The following is a 23,139-nucleotide window of genomic DNA, read 5'->3' as shown; positions in this document are numbered from 1 at the left end:
CCCCGCTGTGCTATCGCTCCAGCCCTGATTTTGCCATTTTTAATAATATAAAAACCAATTGTGATTTTGAAAAAAGAACAAAATAACAGAAAATAGCAGCCCCACTATTCTTTGTGTTAATAAAAGCTCATCTCAGATACTCTCCTGTTTGCCTGGAAGAAACATATAGCCATGTTGTAAATGACATGTGGAGAGGGTTATGTTGCAGGAAAGCAGCCTTTGGCTAAAATGTAGTAAGAAACTGCCCTCAGTGCAAAAAGAATAAACTATGCAGCCATTTCAAGAGAGAGACTTTTATTCATCCCCTTGTATCTAGTGCTTTCAACTTTGGCCATGCTAGTGGGCATGCATTGTGATTTTAACTTTCTAGATGACCAATAATGATAAACACATTCATATACATATAGGTCATTTGGATATACTCTTATGAAATGCCTTTCAATAATATTTTCCACCTAAAATGTTGAGCTTTGTTGAGCTTTCTTTTTATTTATCAAATCACTGAGGTGATTTGATAAATAAAAAGAAATGGAAAAAATATTGACTTGCCTGTCTTTTTTTATGACAAGTTCTTTATACTGGATAGGAGACTTTGTAGGATAGCTGTGAATTTTTCTCTAAGGTCATCAATGAGAAAGAATGAGGACTGAAGGGGTAGGAGGTCCTATGGACTTAGATGGTAGGTGTGTTATGGTAACATATTTTGAAAAGGCTTGAAGTTGTACCTATACAACTTACATAGGATCATAAACAAAAGTTCATCACTATCTGGGCTAGAGGGATAATACAGTGAGCAGTGTCCGTGCCTCACATGCTGCCAACCTTGAGTCAGTTCTCAGCATCACATGGGGTCCTCCCCAGTACCATCAGGAGTGATTCCTGAGCACAGAGCCAGAAGTAAGCCCTCAGTATCACTGGATTTCCCACCACACGCAATAAAAAATACCAAAAACAACTTTCCAGTTTGGAGCTTGCCTTTTCACTCTTAATAGTACTTTTTCATGAAAATATAAATACTCTAATTTTTAAATTTATGATTGATTCTCAGTTTTAGTGAGATATAATTGACGTATGATATTGTATTATTTATGTGACTGTAATCACAGTTAACTACAGAAGTTTTCCTTTTTTTTTTTTTTTTTTTTTGCTTTTTGGGTCACACCCGGAGATGCACAGGGGTTATTCTTGGCTCATGTACTCAGGAATTACTCCTGGCGGTGCTGGGGAACCATGAGATTCTGGGAATCGAACCCGGGTCAGCCACGTGCAACGCAAACGCCCTACCTGCTGTGCTATTGCTCGAGCCCAGTTTTCCCGTTCTTACACCTAAGAGATAGTACAGGGATTAAAGGGCTTGCCTTGCAAACTGCCTCTCTTGTTTGATTCCCCTTAACGCATAAGGTCTCCCAGGCATCACCAGAAACGATCCCTGAACAGAGGCAGAGGCAAACCCTAAGCACCTACCAGGTGTGGCCCCCCAAAACCACCTCCTCCCCTCAAACAGTTTCCCGGTTTGGAATACTATGTTATTTTCATTCTTGATTTTTTTTTCTGGAGGCACAGAACTGGGAATTGAACCTTAGTTGACAGAATGCAAGGCAAGCGCCTTACCTACTGTAAAAAAAAAAGCTTCGCTTTTTTTTTTTTAAGATCATGTTTGGGTGTTTTTGTTTCTGTTTTTTCGGTTTATTGTGCCACACTCTGCAGTGCTCAAGGGAAATTCCTGGCTCTGCACTCAGGAATCACTCCTGGCAGTGCACGGGGATCCATATGGGATGCGGGGGATCAAACCGAGAGTGCTTTACCTGCAGTACTACCTTACTATCTCTCTGGGCCCCTCAGGCCTAATTCTTAAATTCCTAACTCCCAGAGCATAGGGTTGCCGAGGTTTATTAGCTTCTTTTATGTTCTTTTCTTTTGGTTTTGGGGCTACACAATGTCTCTTCCCCACTGTATAGAAATTATCGGCCCCCGATCTTGACTTTCTTTCACAGACGCCCCCTCCCCCACCCACTGATTTCCCCACTTCCGTTTTAGTCCCTCGCCCCACCCCCTTCCCTCCGTCTTCGTACGCTGTGCGCAGGCGCCCCTCTGCTACCCACCCTTCCTCGCGCCAGAACTACGGAGGTGGGTGGGAAGGGAAAACAGTGACTAGGCGACAAATCGGTCCCCAGCTGGCGAAACAGATTTCAGTAACTGCAGAAGCTGCCAAGTTCTCATTTCCTACCTGACCGCCCTCTTCCCGCACTTCCCGAGAGCGAAGCGACACCCTCTAGGAATCTACGCCACCAGGAGGCCGAGCCCCCCGCCCCCCTCCCGCCAACCCCCTAGTCATCCTTCCTCTTATTTCGCGCCATCTTTTTTCAGGCTTCCGGAAGGTGGGGTTTTAATGGCTGCGCCACGGTTGCCACGGCGACTCCTTAGTTACTTCCGCTGGTCGCAGTGCTTCCGGGTTGGCGTTGCGGTAGCGTTTCCGATCGTGGGAGCCTCGGCTTCCCAGTCATCCGATGAGCCCGAGCAGGTGAGGGGGAGCCCCTGGACTTGCAGGCTGGGGAGCGGGGTTGGGCCGCGCCTAGCTGCGCGGGGCCGGCTGGCTTGGTTCCCGGCTTGGGAGGGGCTTAACGGTCCTTTGATCTCTCTCTCCCCTCAGCTGAGCCCCTTCCCTGTCTTTCACTCTTCTGGCATCGGTGGTTTTACTTCTACGATTGAACCCTGCTTCCTCGACCCCCCTGGGAGGCCGCCTCCTTCAGGCGCCTCCCTTCTCTCCACGAACTCGCACAGACAGCCGAGGACCTGGCAAGATCCTGCTACCCAGAGGGTGAATGGGTATCTTTCCCGGAATAATCCTAATTTTTCTAAGGGTGAAGTTTGCAACGGCGGCAGTGATTGTAAGCGGAGTAAGCAAACACGTCCATTGTGTTAGTGTGAGGGATGCTATTCAGAGATGCTCCCCTTCTGTTTCTCCCCCCCCCCCCCGCCACTCCTTGAGGTCAAGGCATTGGAGGCATCTATTAAAACGCAGTTCAGCTAATTGGTATGGCAGCCGCTGTCAATATGAATTAATTTCTCGGACCTGGAAACAGCAGGTTAAATTTTAATTTTGAAATTCCTATCAATTTTTCCTTACTTTTTTTCCAGGTAAGGGATGCTTACTTCGTGAACTTTTCCCCTCATTTTGAGTACCTACATAATCAAGGTCCTTTGTGACTCTTTCAGAAGATTGTAGCCTCACTGCAAACAAACCTTTGTGTTTTACTCCACACCATCCTAAGCTAATCTCCCTGCCTTGTGCCTCTATGTAATCAGTGGCTTGCTGCAGCCCTAATAAGTGAACTAAAATGTGGTGGGATTCATTATGTCACTTACCTGTTTAAAAACTTAGAGTATTCAGGGGCTGGAGCGATAGTAAATCGGGTTGGACACTTGCCTGCACGCTCGGTGCCCAGCATCCTATATGTCCTCTGAGCACTGCCAGGTGTGGCTGCCCCCACCCCCCCCAAAGTAAAGCCCAAAACTTGCAGTATTCAGTATCCGTCTTTCACACACAGTTTGGCTTTAAGTATTTCAACCTAATCTATTCTTTATCCTTTTGGTTGGATTTGTTTTTCAGTAAGATAATGAAAATTTCTGTTAGGTTGACCATTCTTCAGAATAAACTATGTACTAATGCCTGCCTCCACATGCTGTGATCCCCCCATTTTGTCTCTGTCCGTCCTGTTCTCATTATATACCAGTTATCAAGTCATCCAAACCCATGCTATCTCCTTTTCTGTACTTTGGCTCTTGGTTTGTACTATATGGTTTAGTGCTTCAGTATTTCTCTAATGTACTATTTTGATTTCTTTCACCAGATTGTAAGCTCTTGAAAGGCAAGTACTGTATTTCATATAACTTTTCCTCAACCCTGTCTCCTTGATTATCTAGAAAAGATAAGTTAAACAAAAATGTCATTATGGCATTCTGGATATAAAAGATTATGATAAAAAAGGATTATGATAAATGTCCTTCTGGTGTTAGAACATATGTTCTGTGTGTGTTAGGTATTTGGGCCACATCCAGCTGTGCTCAGGGCTTACTCCTGGCTCTGTGATCAGGGATCACTTCTGGCCAGGCTTGTGTGGGGGGACCATATGTGGTACATGGAATCGAACCTGCGTCAGCTACATGCAAGGAAAGCGCTTTACCCACTGTGCTATCTTTCTGCCCCTGTGTGTTTATGTTCTTTTTAAACTTATGTTTATACTCATAGTGTATTTTAGGTTTGAACATTTAATATTCCTCAAAGAAACGTTTGCTTGACTTCCTATTATTAGTTTTGGAATCTGAGATTCTTTAGTGCTTCTGCTTACCTAGAGGAGAAAGGAAGACTGGTTCCCAGACTTTTTTACTAGATGTTTGGAGTAGCAGAGAGCCGCGCAATTTGTTTCTGGGACTTTTTTTTAATAATCAGTCTTTAGACTACCAAATTTTCCTTTTTTTTTTTTTCAGAACACATGTCTGCATTTTGAAGACAATTTTCAGTGAATTTATACAATGAAAATGTTTGTGATACTATATTATTAACTTGGATAAGACTGTTTACCCATATCAAGAGATAGCCCCCCACTAATCAAAGTCATTTTAGAATACTTGGGTTTATTACACACTTCTCTGTAACAAAAGTTAGGAAAGTAAAACAAAGTATCATGTACAGAGTATGCAGTATTGGTCCAGTCAAGCAAGCTACCTTTCTGATTTTTATCATTATTTTATTCGGCCTTTTAGGTCACACCCGGTAATGCACAGGGGTTACTCCTGGTTCATGCACTCAGGAATTACTCCTGGCGGTGCTCGGGGAACCATATGGGAAGCTGGGAATCGAACCCGGATTGGCCGCATGCAAGGCAAATGCCCTACCCGCTGTGCTATCACTTCAGCCCCTTATATCATAATTTTATCATAATCTTTCATATCCAGAATGTGTACATAATAGACATCACACTGGAATCAAATAAGTATTTGATGGATATGTGTTCACTTCTGTGTAAGCTATTCAAAAGTGTTATAAACGGGCACTGTGAGACAGTGTCTTGCCTTGTCATTTCTTGCCTCATTTACCTCATTAACAAAGAAATAGGACTAGAGATATATACTGTGGATAAAACTCTTGCCTTGCACACACCTCACTTGGGTTTGATACCCAGCATCCCATAAGGCCGGTCCTCCAAGCCCTGCCAGATGTGAACTCTGAGCTTAGATCCAGGAAAAAGCCTCGAGCACTGCCAGTTGTGGCCCCCAAACCAAATAAAAGTTAGAGGGAATAATATAGAGTAACTAGAAGACAAATCACATCCTAGTCAATTTTAGTGCCTGATATTGAGATACAGAAAGGGTTAAATGAGTGTTTAAATAAATTGCCTATCCGTACATTGGGTATGACGGGTACAGGTTCTAAAAGACTTGGAGGTTTAAGCTGACATATTAAAGACTCAGTATTGTAATATGGCCTCCACAAAAAGAACTGTAATTTTCAACTATAGTTACTGGAGTGTGATACAGAGAATTATGAAAACAATTGTGCATATTCAACCTGGGAATAATAAGATACAGGAGAACACAATAGCTGTCTTAAAATTTTCTTTTTATTAGCTTTTTGGGTCACACTCGGCAATGCTCAGGGTTTTGTCCTGGCTCTGCACTCAGGAATTACTCCTGGCAGTGCTTGGGGGACTGTATGGGATGCGGGCGATTGAACTCAGGTGGGCCGCATGCAAGGCAAATGGCCTTTTCACTGTATTGCCACTCTGGCTCTGTCCTAAAATTTTTGAAAGAGGTTAGAGAGGCAGCTCATGAGGCTATGTGCATGCTTTGTATGTGGATGCTTACGTTTGATGCTCAGCACCGTGTGGTCCTTTAAGCAATGCTGGCAGTGTCTCCAGAGCACAAGAGCCAGGAGTAGCCCCTGAGCACCACTAGGTGGGGCTCCCTCAAATAAAATATTTGAAAAACTCTCCATGGGTAAAAGAATAATGTGTTACATATTACCTCCGAAAAATAGGTAAAAGCTAGAGAAAGACAATTCTGACTGAGCTTGAAAAACGACTCTTTAAAATCAGAACATTCTAAGATGATACAGGACTTTAAAACAAGAATTTTTTCTAAGATTGGCAAGAGAAGGATTTACTGTTGAATGAGATTAGAAGATGGTGGTAGAAGGAAGGTGGCATGAAGTGATCCCCTCATCCAGCATCAGTGAATGTGGCTCTCAAAAATAATTTTCTGGGAGTAGGAAGAACAGATCTAACAATCCTTTAAATTGCCCAAATTAAAAAAGCACTAGGGCAAAAAAAAAAATCACACAAAAGGGGCACGAGGCACCTCTTTTTCTTTTTTTTTAATTTTTATTTTATCACCATGTGGAAAGTTACAGAGTTTTCAGGTTTATGCTCAGTTATAAAATATTCAAACACCATCCCTTCACCAGTGCCCATATTCCACCACCAAAATCCCCAGTATACCTCCCGCCCCCGCCCCCACCCCCAATTGTATAACTGATGAATTTCACTTCATTTTCTCTTTACCTTGATTACGTTCCATATTGCAAAACAAAACTCACTATTGTTGTTGGAGTTTCCCCCCAAGAAAGACAGCCCTACTAAGGAAGCATTTGATAATTGGTTTTCCATTAAAAGATTGTATGTTTTCAGTTTTTTGAAAAGGCCTCATGGTTCGGATGTGTTCCAGTCCCGCAACCCGGAGCCGTGTTAGTTGCTGTTTAGTGTCGCCAGGGCTCCATCTGGAGAAGGTGTGCCGGCTGTACCTCCTCCGTCTGGATCCCCAGTGTTGCTGGCCCGGTTTCGGGACCGGAGCATTTCTCCGGCTGCGTTGCTCACCAGACAAGGCACCTCTTTTTCCCTTTTTTTCTGTTTTACTTTATTTTGAGGTCACATCCAGCAGTGCTTAGGGCTTATGCCTGGTTCTGCACTTTGGCATTACTCCTGGCGAGCTGAGGGTGGCTGGGCGCCTTACCCCCAGTGCAATCTCTCTAGTCCCCAGTACCCTTCTGTTCTAAATTTCACTTCAGAATTGTGAAATTTTCATTAAGGAACCACTGAGCCAATCTAAGATTCAGTGGTTGGTCTTTCTACTCCCTATTTTGGCTCTGTCCCCTGCTTTTAACTGATTCATGATTTCCTGAATCCCGAGTACATGCTTTTTTAAAATTCAAAGCCTATGTGGTAGTAAAGTTCTGCAGATTAGCCAGCCCACCCACCAGTTAGTAAAGTTCTAACAGAGACTCTGTAATGAGAAGATAGGAAATAAGTTGTGAAGAGAAAAATTTGCAGAGATGCACAGCAACTGTTTGAAATGTTTATTGGGTTATCTCTAAATTTATGAATGGAGAGTGCATCCCTCCCCGTCGCCACTCCTGACCACACAAACTCAGGGGTTGTGCCATGGTCCTTGCTTTTCCAGGTTTAGCCTTTCACCAGATGTCATGATTTGCTATCAATTATAATCTTAAAAATATGGGCATAACATAGTTCAGAAGTTGATAACAAAAGACCTATTGGAAGTACCCCTCCCCACTTCGATTTTATAGAATTCCTTTGAACAACTTCCTCCAAGGAAGCTATTTAAGACAGATGGACTGGCTGGCTGATCACACTATGCTTGAAAGGGAGTTTCCATAATTGTTTTTTGGTCTGTAGCCAGAACTTTGGTATGTGGGCTGGAGAGATAGTACAGAGGGTCAGGCGCTAGCTTCGTGTGTGGCTTTAGTCCGGTTTGGTCCCTGGCACTGCAAAAGATTCCTTGAGTACCACCAGGCGTGACCCCCTACACACTTGGGTGTGGCTCAAAAGCAAATAACCTTCCCCCCTCTGCCCCTGCCAATAAATAAAACATGTTTGCTCTCCTCTCTGGATAATTGTTCTGTGCTTAGAGAATTCCTTATATGGATATAAGGTAAAACCTGGTCTGTCCTAAAAAAGAGACTGTGGCTTAATGTTGCTAATCCCGTTGGGCAGTGCAGGAGGACAGCAAATAATATCTATTAAAATATAAATTTAGGTACTTTTAAAATGTAGTAATGATAATAGCTAACAGATATTGAGTTAGGTGACAGACATCTAGTTGTTTACACTTCTTATTTAATTTTCAAAGCTTCCCTATAATTAGCACAGTGGGTAGGGTGTTTCCCTTGCACGCAGCCAACCCGGGTTTGATTCCTTCCTCCCTTTCGGAGAGCCCGGCAAGCTTCTGAGAGTATCCCGCCTGCACGGAAGAGCCTGGCAGGCTTCCTGTGGTGTATTCGATATGCCAAAAACAGTATCAACAAGTCTCACAATGGAGACGTTACTGGTGCCCGCTCGAGCAAATTGATGAACAACAGGAGGACAGTGCTATAGTGCTACCTTATAATTAGTGTTTATTAGTCCCACTTGATAGTTCAGAAAACTCAAGTACTGAATATTAACTTGCCTAAGGTCATAAGAACTAATAAAAGGTGGTGTCAGAATTTGAACCATTTGAATCAAGACAGTATGATTTCAGAGACTTCATTTCTGATCATAGACAACTTGGAAATTGCTCATAAAATTCAACGATATGCATATTCTGAAGCTCTGAAAAGGGAATAAATACTGGAAAGAAACCTGGAGTGTCTGTTCTATGAAAGGATACTACTTCCAGCTAGACCTGGATTTAGCAGATTGATTCCTGGAGCAGCAGTTGTTAAAATGTGGAAGCATCAGTATAATGAGAGAACATGGAGATTTTCAGGCAAGATCCAAACCATGAATTAGTGTGAATGAGACCCTGAAGTCTGTTTTCAGCTTTCGAGATGGTACACATTAATATTTGAAACCCACTCTGATCTAGAGGGAGAAACTTTGGGGAAAAATAAAATGCAGTTGTATGTGGCATTGCCTGCTCCTCGTTTCTTTAGAAGCAGAAATACATCCATAACATGCTGTATTTTGTGGGAGAATTCTTGGGCCACACCCAGCAATGTCCTTGTGCTCAGGAGTTACTCCTGATGGTGCTCAGGGAATCATGTGGGATCCTGAGGATCGAATCCAGATAATGTGCATGCAAGGTGGCAAGTATTCTACCCTCAGTACTGTCTCTACAGCCCCTTATTTTTTGAGGGGAGAACACCTAACAGTGATCAGGGCTTACTCCTGGCTTGGCACTCAGAATTACTCCTGATAGGGTTTGGAGGACTGTGTAAAATGCTACATTTTTTATGTTTTGTTTTTTTAACTTTTGGCTTTTTTTTTGGTCATACCTGGTGATGCCCAGGGCTTAATCCTGGCTCTGCACACAGGAATTACTCCTGGAAGTGCTCAAGGGACTATGTGGGATGCCAGGGATTGAACCCAAATCAGTCAAATGCAAGGTAAACATCATACCCACACTGTACTATCGCTCTGGCCCCATGCCACATTTTTAAATAGGAGTTCTCAGGATTACCAGCCTTACACAGAGGTTGAACAGTAGAATATTTCTCCAACACTAAAAGAAAAAGGGACAGAGGAGAAAAATAGGAAAGTATGAGAAAGTAATAGCTGAGGATAGCAGAAAACAATGCTGCAAAGATTGAAATGACAGGGCTGGAGCAATAGTACAACGAGGATGGTGTTTGCCTTGCACACAGCCAACCCAGGTTCAATCCCTGGTGTCCTTTATGGTCACCAACACCACCAGGAGTAATTCCTGAGTTTGGAGCCAGGAGTAACCCCTGATCATCATTGGGTTGACCCAAAAAGCCAAAAAAAGGATCAAAATGACAGATCTAATGGGGCCTGGATGAGGAAGGAAGAGAGCAAGGCTTGTTCTTGCTCCTCAGGGAACCTGAAGGAAGGTGGGAAAGTTGGTATTTAAATCAGCCTGGGACCTAATGGGTAAGTTGTATACAGCTGGAAGTAGCTAGATTAACTAAAACTCAAATGTTTGGTGAAGAGATGAGAGGAGTATGAAAGGGTGGTGATATTGGGGTGTGCTTTGCACCTGCATCAAGCAAACTAAATACTATAAAGTGCTTTTGTGAGTTGCTTTAGCCTGTATAATTGGATTGGCAGATTCCTTAACTTGTTGTCTAGTTGAATGGCTAAGTTTGGTGTGCTGGATGGACTGAAGTCTATTACTAGGAGGGCGCTGGGGATATTAAAGAAACTGGAGAATGAGGGGCACAATTTTAGCTTCAAGTGAATCACCCTGACCCCCACATAATGGCAATAAGGAATAAATCCATATTCATCTAGTACATCCAGCATCCCCCATTTTGTGGCATTCTAGTTGGTAGGGTTTTTCCCTGTACATGTGTTTTCTTTGCAATTTAGTCAGTAAAAGCAATATAAAACATAACCAGATACTAACATATGCTTTCTCATTCTTGCCTTGATCTGATTTGTGTTTATTTCTAGCACCAGAGAAGTACCACTGTAAGCCATGAGATGTCTGGTCTGAATTGGAAACCCTTTGTATATGGCGGCCTTGCCTCTATTGTTGCTGAGTTTGGTAAGAATGTGAGAACTATGGGGTGGGGCAGGGAGGGAAGCTTGAGGCATTAGTGGAGAGACACTGACACTGGTGATGGGTTTGGAGTTGGAACACTGAATGCCCGAAACTCTGTTATTAATCACTGTCTATATCACTGTTATCACGTTGATCATCTGTTTGCTTGTGCGGGCCCAGGAATGTCTCCATTCATCCTAGCCCTGAGATTTTAGCAGCTTCTCTTTACTCGTCCTTCCCAATGGTGCCACATTAGAGGCTTTCAGGGGAATGAGACCCATCATTGCTACTGTATTTGATGTATGAATATGTCATGGGGAGCTTGCCAGGCTCTCCCCCATGTGGGCAGTAAATTCTGGGTAGCTTGCCAGGTTCTCCAAGAGGGAGAACTAGGCTACCAGATGTTAGATGTTAGGCCACGATGCGGCCACGTGCATCCGGGAGCTTGGTTTTATAGTCTAAAATAAAATACTAAAGTACAGAAGAGACTAAATAGCTAGACTTCTGCAGTGAAAACAGAACAAACACATATGTGATAAACCTTTATTTCTTGTCAACTTTCAGAAGATAATAATTAAAAAACTAAGTCTGGGCCTTTCCTGACTTTCTTTGGCCTAGTTATCATCACTGAAGCTTTCTATTCTTTTTCCTAGCCTAATTTTTCATTTTCTGGTTCTATACTTATCTTACATAGCAACATGCTCCAGAATGATTATTCACCAAAACCAAATGCCTATATTCCATGTCTCACCCACTTGCTGCCTAGACTCTGGTCAATGCCTTTGTAACTGATCGGTCTTACCTCCTGGAACCTTTATCCTACCTTAGGATATAGAAGATAATTCTTTGTTAGTTCTGACAATACATTCCTCAGCAGCTGCACTTTCATATGTGATTTTCAAACAAATAATTCTATGAGAAATTAATCATAGATATATTACAGGAAGGCATGGGGGCCAAGGAAGAGGCTACTGGTTTCTAAGTCAAACTAAACTTGTTATTTCTTGCCCCCCCTCCAATTATAGATATATCCAGTTTAACATCTTTGAACTCTAATTTCCTTGTCAGTAAAATGGGCAAATATATTTAGCAAATTAGAAAGCTTGTCCCAAGGACAGCAGTACATAGGTTTGTTCTTTAATGCCTTTCAAAATGAGGAGCCGTTTTACTGCTTATTCTCATTCAACAACTTTCCACTGGGGAGAAATAAAATTGCAACAAAATAAAAGAAGCTCACATTTCAAAAGGCTTGTCACTGTCATCTCACTGCTTGTCTGACCTCATTAGAGTCTGCTCTTTTAACCATGCTAAGCAATTCTTGTTTTCTTTGGCTTTTCTCATGGGTAAATCTGTCACATTCATCAGATATTAATAGCTTTGTAAGACATGATGCACAAAAATGTAATTGATTTATATTAATTTTTAAAGGAGTGTGAAAACTGACAAATCTGTCTATTTCTTTTTGAATCACCATGGTGGTTCTCAGGAGTTACTCCTGGCTCTGCACTCAGGAATCATTCCTGGGATGCTCAGGGGAATATATGGGATGCTGGGGATCAAACGAGGTCAGCTGTGTGCAAGGTGAACAACTTATTCACTGTATGACCTCTCTTGTCCCACAAACCTGCTCCTTATGGTATAGATGGTAACATATAGTAGCAGTTATTTTTGGTAAAACTAGAGGAAATGTGAAAAAAAGCTCACTATATTTGCTTTTCAAAGTACTGTTTTAAAGCTAACAAGTAATTTATGACAAAATACGACTAATGGTGTGACTGAATTTTAAGAAAAGTCAGACTAGACCAGAGAGATAATTCAATAGGTGGAGTGTGTACTTTGTATGCAAGTGGCCCAAAGTTCAATCTCTGGCACTGAATGGAGCCCAAGCACTGCCAGGAGTAATTTCTGATTGCAGAGCCCAGAGTAACCCCTGATCATGGCTGGGTAGGACCCAAAAAGCACCCCCCCAAAAAAAAGTCCACCTGAAGTAGCCCCTAAGCACCACCCAGTGTGCCCTCACTGAATATTTTTTTCTTTTTGGGTCACACCTGGAGATGCACAGGGGTTACTCCTGGCTCATGCACTCAGGAATTACTCCTGGCGGTACTCAGGGGACCATATGGGATGCTGGGAATTGAACCCAGGTTGGCTGTGTGCAAGGCAAACGCCCTACCCGCTGTGCTATCGCTCCAGCCCCCCACCTAAGTTTTTATTCAAAAATTTTGTTTTAATTAAACATTAATTTTCAAAATCTTATTTATTTATTTATTTATTTATTTATTTATTTTTGGGTTATACCTGGTGTTATTCCTTGCTCATACACTCAGGAATTACTCCTGGTGGTGCTCAAGGGACCATATGGGATGCTTGGAATCAAATCTGGGTTAACTGTGTGCAAGGCAAATGCCCTATTCGCCTTGCTATCATTCCAGGCCTCCCAAAATTTTTGGGTCACACCAGGTGGCTTACTTAAGGATTACTTCTGACTCTATACCCAGGGATCACTCTTGGGGACCATGTGCGGTGCTGGGGATCAAACTTAGGTCAGCTGCTTAAAAGACAAACACCTTAATCCCTCATTGTTTCTCTATCCTAGTAAAAAAAAATTTAGGTCAGACTTCAAAAGCCTTTTGTACAGTTTGATTATTTGTTAATTTACTAGGTTTAGATTGCTTGTGAAGATCCAGAGGGAGTTAGACATTATAGTGGTTTCTGCTATTTTTCTCTACTGATGCTTTTTCACTTTTGCTAAGTTGTTGGTATCCAAGTTTTCTTAGTATCCAGATTTTATTACTTCAAAGCTCTGTTTCATTATATAAGCAAATACACAGACAAGTTCAAATCAGAGGGAACGAAACATAGTACAGTGGGTCGGGTGCTTGCCTTGCATGCAGCCAACCTGGATTTGATCCCAGTGGGAAGGATTTTGGTGGATATGAGACTGACAAATTTGTCTTTGACCATGGGTTCAGCCTTGTTTGCCTTTATTCTGTACAACATAAGATAATTAAAGAGTAACTACCTGGGGCTGGAGCAATAGCACAGCGACAGCGGGTAGGGCGTTTGCCTTACACACAGCCAACCTGGGTTCAATTCCCAGCATCCCATATGGTCCCCTGAGCACTGCCAGGAGTAATTCCTGAGTGCATGAGCCAGGAGTAACCCCTGTGCATCTCCAGGTGTGACCCAAAAAGAAAAAAATATTCAGTGAGGGCACACTGGGTGGTGCTTAGGGGCTACTTCAGGTGGACTTTTTTTTTGGGGGGGTGCTTTTTGGGTCCTACCCAGCCATGATCAGGGGTTACTCTGGGCTCTGCAATCAGAAATTACTCCTGGCAGTGCTTGGGCTCCATTCAGTGCCAGAGATTGAATTTTGGGCCACTTGCATACAAAGTACACACTCCACCTATTGAATTATCTCTCTGGTCTAGTCTGACTTTTCTTAAAATTCAGTCACACCATTATTAGTCATATTTTGTCATAAATTACTTGTTAGCTTTAAAACAGTACTTTGAAAAGCAAATATAGTGAGCTTTTTTTCACATTTCCTCTAGTTTTACCAAAAATAACTGCTACTATATGTTACCATCTATACCATAAGGAGCAGATTTGTGGGACCAGAGAGGTCATACAGTGAGTAAGTTGCTCACCTTGCACACAGCTGATCTCATTTGATCCCCAGCATCCCATATGGTCCCCGAGCCTACCAGGATTGATTCCTGAGTGCAGAGCCAGGAGTAAGCTCTGAGCACCACTGGTTATGGCTCCAAAACAAAATACAGTCAAACCAGATTGCTTTCTATTTGATTTTAGCTTTTAAATAGTTTTGGTTTATGTTTTATCATCTTCCCAAATTTTTTCTTAAGTATTCGTAAATGACTCTATCATCTAACCTTTATTTATTTTCTTGACATATGCTCATAAGTAATATCAGGATCACTATGTTGTTTTTATATCTTGGAATATTCCTTGAAAGCTATTTTGTCAATATAATAGACACTATCTTGTTGAAAATTATAAGAGAAAGACATTCGTTTAAAGAAAATGTTTTTCAGGCACTCTACTGGTATTATTACTTCAGGGTGAATAGCTCATTATGGTCTTCACCATTACCTTACATCATATTAGGAAAATGATTATTTCCTGTCAAGGTAAAAGAGAACAATCTTGAACTTTGTAATGCTTCAGAGAACTGAATTTTTTATGAAAAATTTTTTCTTGGTCATCTGTTCTTATTTATGAAATTTTGATAATATTTTATGAGAGGGAGATGGGGAGACATTGGGTGGGAGACGAGTAGAAGGAGATGACTATGTTACTGGTAAAATTAAAATATTTGAATTGTTTTACATTTGAAGTTATGGGAACCATCTCAAAATGGTTTATCAGTTTCACTTAAACCGTGTTTCAAATTCTGCCTTCTCTATGCTGTCTAGTACATTTTATTTTACCCCATACAACTCTTATGTATTCTAGTAGAGATCCTGTATGTATTATAAAAGGACTTTACTTATATTTTAATAATCATCATTGGCTTAAATCCAGCAAAATTTAATTGTGCCACTTGGAAAAATTTATGAGTGTGTTCTTTCACAGGAACTTTTCCTGTGGACCTCACCAAAACAAGACTTCAGGTTCAAGGCCAAAGTATTGATGTCCGCTTCAAAGAGATAAAATACCGAGGAATGTTTCATGCCTTGTTCCGAATCTATAAAGAAGAAGGTGTATTGGCTCTGTATTCAGGGTAAGACTGGATTCTTTCCTTAGATCATAAATAGAAGTACTTTTTATTAAAGAAGCTTTGTATTTCAGTTTTCTGCTAGTTTCAACTCTTCATAATCACCATTTTAACTTGTAATTCAATATTGATGTGCTACTTTAATTTTAATTAATTTATTGAGGGGCAATTCTAGTGATGCTCTGTGAGCCATCAGAACTGTACCAGAGGTCTGGGGGTATGTTGTTTCAAGAATCAAACTTAGGCCTTACACATGCCTTGAGTCCTATCCCCTGATGAATAGGTAATATGTTACTTTGCTTTTTTAAATTTTTTTAATGTATTTTTAAAAGATTATTTATTTTTTTTTATTTTATCACCATGTGGAAAGTTACAAAATTCTCAGGTTTATGTCTCATTATACAATATTCAAACACCATCCCTTCACCAGTGCCCATATTCCACCACCAAAATCCCCAGTTATACCCCCCACCCCTGTCCCCTACCCCCAACTCTATAACTGATGAATTTCACTTCTGCTTTTAAGTCTTTTTTTCTTTTTTTAAATTTAATTTAATTTTTATAAAGTAGTTCACAATATTTGATTACATTTAATATTTGAACACAAATCCCACCACCAGTACACATTCCCACCACCATATGTGGATGTTTCCATCCCGAACCCCTATCCCTGCCCCAAAGTAGAACCAAAATGATTTATTTGTATTGTTTGTTATGAATAAACTGCTGAAAATGTTCCAAAAAACTTTCCTTAGAGTAGAGTGTGTGAAGATTGTTATATTTCATCCAGGGACCATTAAGCCCTTCTATAAGAGATTACTAATATGTTGTCAGGGTTGAGCCTTGTGTGCATATATATAATGTATCTGTAAAATATATATTTCCCTCTAAGATTGGTTGCCTTCTACTTTAAACTCCATAAAATGTGGAGCGCTACTCTTGGAGTAGTGGTGTGAAGTATGAGATGTAGTGCGGCCGCATTAAGGATAGGTTTACTTGTGGATGAGGCTTGGCCCGAGTGTGTGGAGAGCAGCCATGAGCATGATGACGGTTGATTTCGGGAGGTTTTCTGCTATTGGGACTGGGACCTCTGGGGTCCCCTGAATGGAATGAAACTTTGTAAGGCTTTGAATCATGTACCCAATTGACTATAAATGAAACACTTTGATGTCTCATTGCATCCTTTCCCGGAGGCATTGACATGACTGTGAATAGCACCCTACTAAGTGCTATTCTCCCTGAGTTTCCATATGCTGACATCTTTGAAAATTTCATTATTTAAAGAAATGCTATTCTGGCATTTTAAACATTAAATATAGAATGAGAGAGATGGAAGCCCACCCTTTTTTGTACTAGGGATCATATCCAGGGCCTCACATAACATGCAAGGCAACCATATCACCCCCGAGTTATATATCTGGCCCAGAGAAACCCTTTTTGGGGTCAGCTTTTGATTAGCCATAAGTTTGTGGTTTATCATTCAATTTATCTTTGACAATTTTCTCGGCCACTCCTCCCTCCAGAGTACATATTAGTTGCTTAAAGAATGGACATATGTTTTATTATTGGCCTGTGTTAGACTTAATTTTGGGTGAGGGTCAGGGGTTGGGCCACATCCTGGTGCTCAAAAGTAACTCCAGGCTCTGTCCTCAGGGGAACATATGTGGTAACAGGGTAGAACTGGGGTCAGCTGCATACAAGGCAAGTACCTTACCTCCTGTATTCTCTCTGGCCCCTTAATATATTTTAAAACTTAATTTAAAGGATTATTTTCCTAGGGGCCGGTGAGATTAGACAGCTGGTGAGATTGGACAGGTAAAGTTTTTACCTTGCATGCAGCTAACTTGGATTCAATCCCCAGCACCCTATATGGTCCCCAAAGCTCCTGCAGGAGTGATCCCTGAGAGCCAAGCTAGTAATAAGTCCTGAACACTGCCTGGTGTGGCCAAACAAAAAGAATTTTCGTGGGGAGAAATAAAGTACTATGTCTTGAAACACGCAAGTTATGGATCATTTGTTTCACCTTGTTCTTCCATCAGCATGAATGATCACAGGATTATTTTTTCCCAGATCACAAGCAATAAAGTCACATATCCATATTTAGTCATAATATTTTTAATCTTAACCATCTGAGCTGCTGATGTCTTTATTTATAACTACTAAAGTTTAGTTCTGCAATTTGGAAGAACTTCAAAGGAAGTATGAGTGAAAATGTTTCTAGTTTATAACAGAAGTTAAATAGGGTACACTTGGCTCCAGTATTTCTTTCTTGATAAGATTAAAGAGATACCTGCAACGTTTTGGAAGTAGAAATTGAAGTTTTCAAATCCCTAAGGTGAGTAATGAAGTATTATTTTTTTTATTTTACTGTATTCAATTTGCTAGTGTTCTTTTAAGGATTTTCCATCTAAGTTCTTGAGACTGTACACTTTTGCTTTTTCATACTGTTTCTCTCTGATTTTATTTCTATTTATTCATTTTAATTGAATCACCATGAGATGCACAGTTACAAAGTTGTTCATCATAGGGTTTCAATCATACAGTGTCCCAATACCCGTATCTTCACCACCAGTGTCCCCAGTTTCCCTCCCGCCAACCACCCCCCTAGCTTGCCCCTATAGCAGGCACTATTTTTTGGCTTTTTGCTTACACCCTGAATTGCTCAGGGCTTTCTCCTGGCTCTGCACTCAGGAAGTACTCCTTGCAGGGGTCCCACATGGGATGCTGGGGATTGAACCCAAATGGACCACGTGCAAGGTGAATGCCCAACCCGCTGTACTAGGACTCCAGCCCCCATGAGCAGACACTTCTCCCTCTCTGCTTTTCTCTTCCTTTCCTTCTAGGCATTATGGTTTGCAATACAGGTTATATATATTATTTTACCTCCTTTCAACATTCAGTTCTTGTTCAGGGTGACCAATTCCTACTATCATTGTCATAGTGGTCCTTTCTCTATCTTAATTGCCCTCCTGTCAAACTTGTGGCAAGTTTCCAACTGTGGACCAGTCCTCCCCAGTACTAGTCACATAATATGTTTTTCAAATGAGTGCAGTTATTCTATGTCTGTCCCTCTCCTTCTGACTTATTTTTCTCAGCGTGATACTTTTCATGTCCATCCATTTATAAGCAAATTTCATGACTTCGTTTTCCCTGGTGGCTGTGTAGTATTCCATTGTATAGATATACTATAGTTCCTTTATCCAGTTGTCTGTTCTGTTCTCAGGTACTCAGGTAGTTTTCAGATTCTGGCTATTGTGAATAGTGCTGTAAATTGTGAATCGTTCCTCAATGAACACAGAAGTACAGATGGTGTTTCTGCTGTATGTTTTTAGGCCCCTATGATATATTCCCTGAAGTGATATTACTGGTTTGTATGGAAGCTCAATTTCTTGTTTTTTGAGGAATGCCCATATTGTTTTCCAAAACAGCTGGACCAGTCGGCATTCCCACCGAAAGTGAATGAGAGTGCCTTTTTCCCGGCATTTGAGCCAGCACTGATTTATTATTCTTTTTGATGTGTGCCAGTCTCTGTAGTGTGAGATGATATCTCATTGTTCTGATTTGTATCTCCCTGATAATTAGTGATGTAGAGCATTTTTTCATGTGTCTTTGGGCATTTGTATTTCTTCTTTGAGGAAGTTTCTGTTCATATCTTCTCCCCATCTTTTGATGGGATTAGATTTTTTCTTGTAAAGTTTTACCCGTGCCATATATATTTTTTTGATATTAAGCCCTTATTAGATGAGTAAATATTGGCTAAATATTAGATGAGTAAAATATTGGGTAAATATTTTTCCCATTTCATGGGCTGTTTTTATATCTTGTTTGCTCTTTGCTTTTTTTTGGGGGGGTGGAGTCACACCAAGCGATGCTCAGGGGTTTCTCCTGGCTCTGTAATCAGGAATTACTTCTGGCAGGAATCACTCCTGGCAGTGCTGGGAGACCACATGGAATGCCGTGGATCGAACCCAGGTCAGCTGGATGCAAGGCAAATGCCCGACCCGCTGTACTATCGCTCTGGCCCCGTTTGCTGTTTGCTTTGAGGTGCAGAAGCTCCTTAGTTTAATGTAGTCACATTTGTTTATCTTTGCTTCCACTTGCTTCGTTATGTGTTTTATCTTTCAAAATGTGTTTAGTTTCAACGTCATGGAGGGTTCTGCATATGTTTTTTCCATGTACTTTATGGATTCACGTCTAATATTGAGGTCTTTAATCCATTTTGATCTGACTTTTGTGCATGACATTAGAAAGAGGTCTGAGCTCGTTTTTTGCATGTAGCTACAGTTTTCCAAGTACCACTCGTTGAAAAGGCTTTCCTTCCTCCATATTTCTCGCTACTTTATCGAAGATTAGATAATTATATATTTGAGGGTCTCTATCAGGATTTTCAACTCTATTCCATTGATCTACAGGTCTGTCTTTATTCCAAGACAATGCAGTTTTAATTACTACCTCTTTGTAATACAGTTTGAAGTTGGGGAAGGTGATGCGTCCCATCTTCTTTTTCCCAGGGATTCCTTTAGCTTTTTGTGGGGGTTTAGTGTTCCATATGAATTTCAGGAGTGTTTGATCTGCTTCTTTGAAAAATGTAATGGGTATCCTTATAGGGACAGCTTCAATCTGTGTTATGTTTTAGGGAGTATTGACATTTTTGTGATGGTAATCCTCCCAATCCATGCGCATGGGATGTGTCTCCATTTCCTTGTATCCTCTTTTATTTCATTGAAGTAGTGTTCTGTGGTTTTATTTTTAGATAGGTCCTTCACCTCTTTAGTTAAATTGATCCCAATGTACTTGATTTTCTGAGGCACAATTGTGAACAGAGTTGGTTTTTAATATCTCTGTCTTCTCTTTCATTACTTGTGTATAGGAAAGCCATAGACTTTGTGGTAACGATTTTGTAACCTGCCACTCTTAGTATATAAATATACTGTTTCTATAATCTTTTTTTTCTATTTGGGTCATATCTGGCGATGCATATGAGTTACTCCTGGCTCAGCACTTAGGAAATACTCCTGGTGTTGCTCAGGGGACCATATGCGATGCTGGAAATCGAACCTGGGTTGCCCACATGCAAGGCAAACGCCCTACCCACTGTGCTATCTCTCCAGCCCCTCTAGGAGCTTTTTTTTCTATTTGGGTCACATCTGGCGATGCACAGGGGTTACTCCTGGCTCTTCACTCAGGAATTACTCCTGGTGGTGCTCGGGGTACCATATGGGATGCTGAGACTCGAACCGATTTCGGTCGTGTGCAAGGCAAATGCCCTACCCGCTGTGCTATCTCTCCAGCCCCTCTAGGAGCTTTTTTTAATAGAGTTTTTAGGATTTTCTAAGTATAGTATCATATCTGTAAATAGTTGAAGCTTACTTCTTCCTTTCCTATCTGGATGCCCTTGATATCCTTTTCTTTCCTAACTGCCAGGGAAGTACTTCCAGTACTATATTGAATAGAAGTGGTGAGAGTGGGCAACCTTATCTTGTGCTTTTAGTTTTCCCTCGTTGAGAATAATGCTTGCTATGGGCTTGTGGTAGATGGCTTTGACTATACTGAGGAAAGTTCTTCAACTACCACTTTTTTTTTTTTTTTTATTGTACAATTTTTTTTTTAATTTATTTATTTTTAATTAGAGAATCACCGTGAGGGTACAGTTACAGATTTATACACTTCTGTGCTCACACTTCCCTCATACAGAGTTTGGGAACCCATCCCTTCACCAGTGCCCATTCTCCACCACCCGTAAACCCAGTGTCCCTCCCACCCTCCCCAATCCCATCTCCCCCCCTCCCCACCCTGCCACTGTGGCAAGGCATTCCCTTCTGCTTTCTCTCTCTAATTAGCTGTTGTGGTTTGCAACAAAGGTGTTGAGTGGCCGCTGTGCTCAGTCTCTAGCCCTCATTCAGCCCGCAACTCCCTTCCCCCACATGGCCTTCGACTGCAATGTAGTTGGTGATCGCTTCTCTGAGTTGACCTTTCCCCGGAACGTGAGGCCAGCCTCGAAGCCATGGAGTCAACCTCCTAACTACCACTTTTTTTTTGCTTTTTGGTGATGCACAGGGGTTATTTCTGGCTCTGCACTCAGGAATTACTCCTGGCAATGCGCAGGGGACCATATAGGATGCTGGGAATAAAACCCGGGTCAGCCGTGTGCAAGGCAAATGCTCTACCTGCTGTTCTATTGCTCCAGCCCCTCAACTCCCATTTTGATGAGAGTTTTTCTTACCATGAATGGAGCCTGTAAAGTGCTTTCTCTGCATCTATTGATATGATCATATGGTTTTTTTAATTGATATGGTATATTATGTTGGTTGACTTGCGAATGATAAATCTTCCTTGCGTCCCTGAGATGAATCGTACTTGGTTATGGTGTATGGTCTTTTTTATGAATTGTTGCATTCTATTTGCAGAATTTTGTTGAGGATCTTTTCATCTGTGTTTATTAGAGATATCGGCCTGTAATTCTCTTTTGTGGTGTTTTGGTATCAGGGTGATATTTGTCTTACAGAAACTGTTTGGGAGTGTTTCTGTTTCTTTACTCTTCTGGAAAATCTTGAAAAGGATTGGCAGAAGTCCTCATTAAAGTTTGGAAAAATTCACTAGTGAATCCTTCTCGGTCTGGGCTTTTGTTTTTGGGATGTTGTCTGATTTTAATATCTGTCTGATTTTAATATCATGATTTTAATAATCATGATAGTTTTCATGAAGTAGCTTAGGGACCGTTTCCTCTTTTTTTTCTGGAAGAAATTTTGTGATTTATTTTTGTTAATTTATATGTGGAAGTTGTGTTTGTGTGTGTGACAGCACATGCATGATTGTATGTTCGTGGTGCTGGAGACAGAACCTAGGGCTTCATACATGCAAGGCAAGTGCTCTTTCTGTGAACTAGATCTCTGACTCCTTGATGTGAATTTTTAAATGTTTGGTAGAATTCTTTGGTGAAATTATCTGGACTTGGAGACAGTCTTCGGGGGGAGTTTTAAATCATGAATTAAAATTCTTCAATGATTATGAGACGCTTCACATGATCTGTTTCATCTTGATGGAGTTTTGGTTATTCATGGGTCTTTCACTCAGCCCTTTTGTTAGTTTTACATTGCCATTTAACATGCCATTTCCAGAGTCTTTGATGCCACTCTGAGTAATAGCCCCATTAACTATATGTTTCTATTCTTCCCGAGTTTCTAGATACTGACATCTTTGAAAATTTTCCTCCTTAAAAAAGTACTATCCTGGTAGTTTAATGTAGTGCTCGCTTCTGCAGCACATATACTAAAATTGGAATGATAAATGTTCAGTGCAGAATAAGGGAGATGAAAGCCCACATTTTTTGTTTTAGGGATCATAATCAGGACCTCACAGAACATGCAAGGCCAATGTATCACCACTGAGTTACATCTCTGCCCCCTAGAGATAAGTAAATAAATGTGTGACATACCAGTATTGATAGCAGGAACATGTTGATTCACGAGAAGAGAAACGTTTTCCAACATACAGCTCAGATTGTCCAGACTTTATCCACACAGAATACACTTATCAGAATATTGACGGAATGTTTCCGTTCAGTGGTGTAGATGAAGGCTGGCTATCCTCTTACGAAACAGAAGTGTGGATCCCAGATTTTGGCAGAAGAAACTTCCAGGGACTCGAGGGATAGGACAGTGGGTAGAGGGTTTGCTTTACACGTGGGTAATGTGGTTCAGTTTCCAGTACCTCATATGGTCCCTGAGCCCACCAGGAGTTATCCCTAAGCATGGTGCCAGAAATAAACCCTGAGCACTGCTGGGTGTGGCTTCCCAAAATGAAAAAATGAAAAAAAATTTCCACCCTGTCCCTTGATGAAGAATCATTCCTTCTCTTAAAACATTGTTCATTTAAATTATAGATTTATGATTAATTTATGT

At 41.1% G+C, this 23,139-nt stretch overlaps 1 protein-coding gene and 2 non-coding genes across 8 annotated transcripts in view; all 3 read left to right on the top strand.

Moving 5' to 3' along the window:
- Positions 1-2,391: 2,391 nt before the first annotated feature.
- The window catches only part of SLC25A14 (solute carrier family 25 member 14), a 52,804-nt gene continuing 32,056 nt past the window's right edge, over positions 2,392-23,139 (top strand). Inside the window, exons 1-4 of one of the 6 annotated variants that reach the window (XM_055123047.1) lie at positions 2,392-2,521; positions 2,651-2,826; positions 10,410-10,503; positions 15,097-15,244. In XM_055123047.1, the coding sequence (XP_054979022.1) occupies positions 10,440-10,503; positions 15,097-15,244 (212 nt within the window). In that variant the 5' untranslated portion in view covers positions 2,392-2,521; positions 2,651-2,826; positions 10,410-10,439. Of the gene's footprint in view, positions 2,522-2,650; positions 2,898-3,851; positions 3,870-10,409; positions 10,504-15,096; positions 15,245-23,139 lie in introns of those variants that run through there. The other 5 variants (XM_055123043.1, XM_055123042.1, XM_055123045.1 and 2 more) reach the window with 5 other exon arrangements.
- LOC129400259 (small nucleolar RNA U109) lies at positions 8,895-8,987 on the top strand. The gene has a single exon (XR_008627567.1). It is a non-coding gene; the product is annotated as a small nucleolar RNA U109 (small nucleolar RNA).
- Positions 9,376-9,501, top strand: LOC129400257 (small nucleolar RNA U109). The gene has a single exon (XR_008627565.1). It is a non-coding gene; the product is annotated as a small nucleolar RNA U109 (small nucleolar RNA).

This window comes from Sorex araneus, chromosome X, assembly GCF_027595985.1.
Source record: "Sorex araneus isolate mSorAra2 chromosome X, mSorAra2.pri, whole genome shotgun sequence".
NCBI classification, from domain to species: Eukaryota; Metazoa; Chordata; class Mammalia; order Eulipotyphla; family Soricidae; genus Sorex; species Sorex araneus.
The sequence above is the reverse complement of the archived record's forward strand: the minus strand, read 5'-3'. Positions and strand labels throughout refer to the sequence as shown.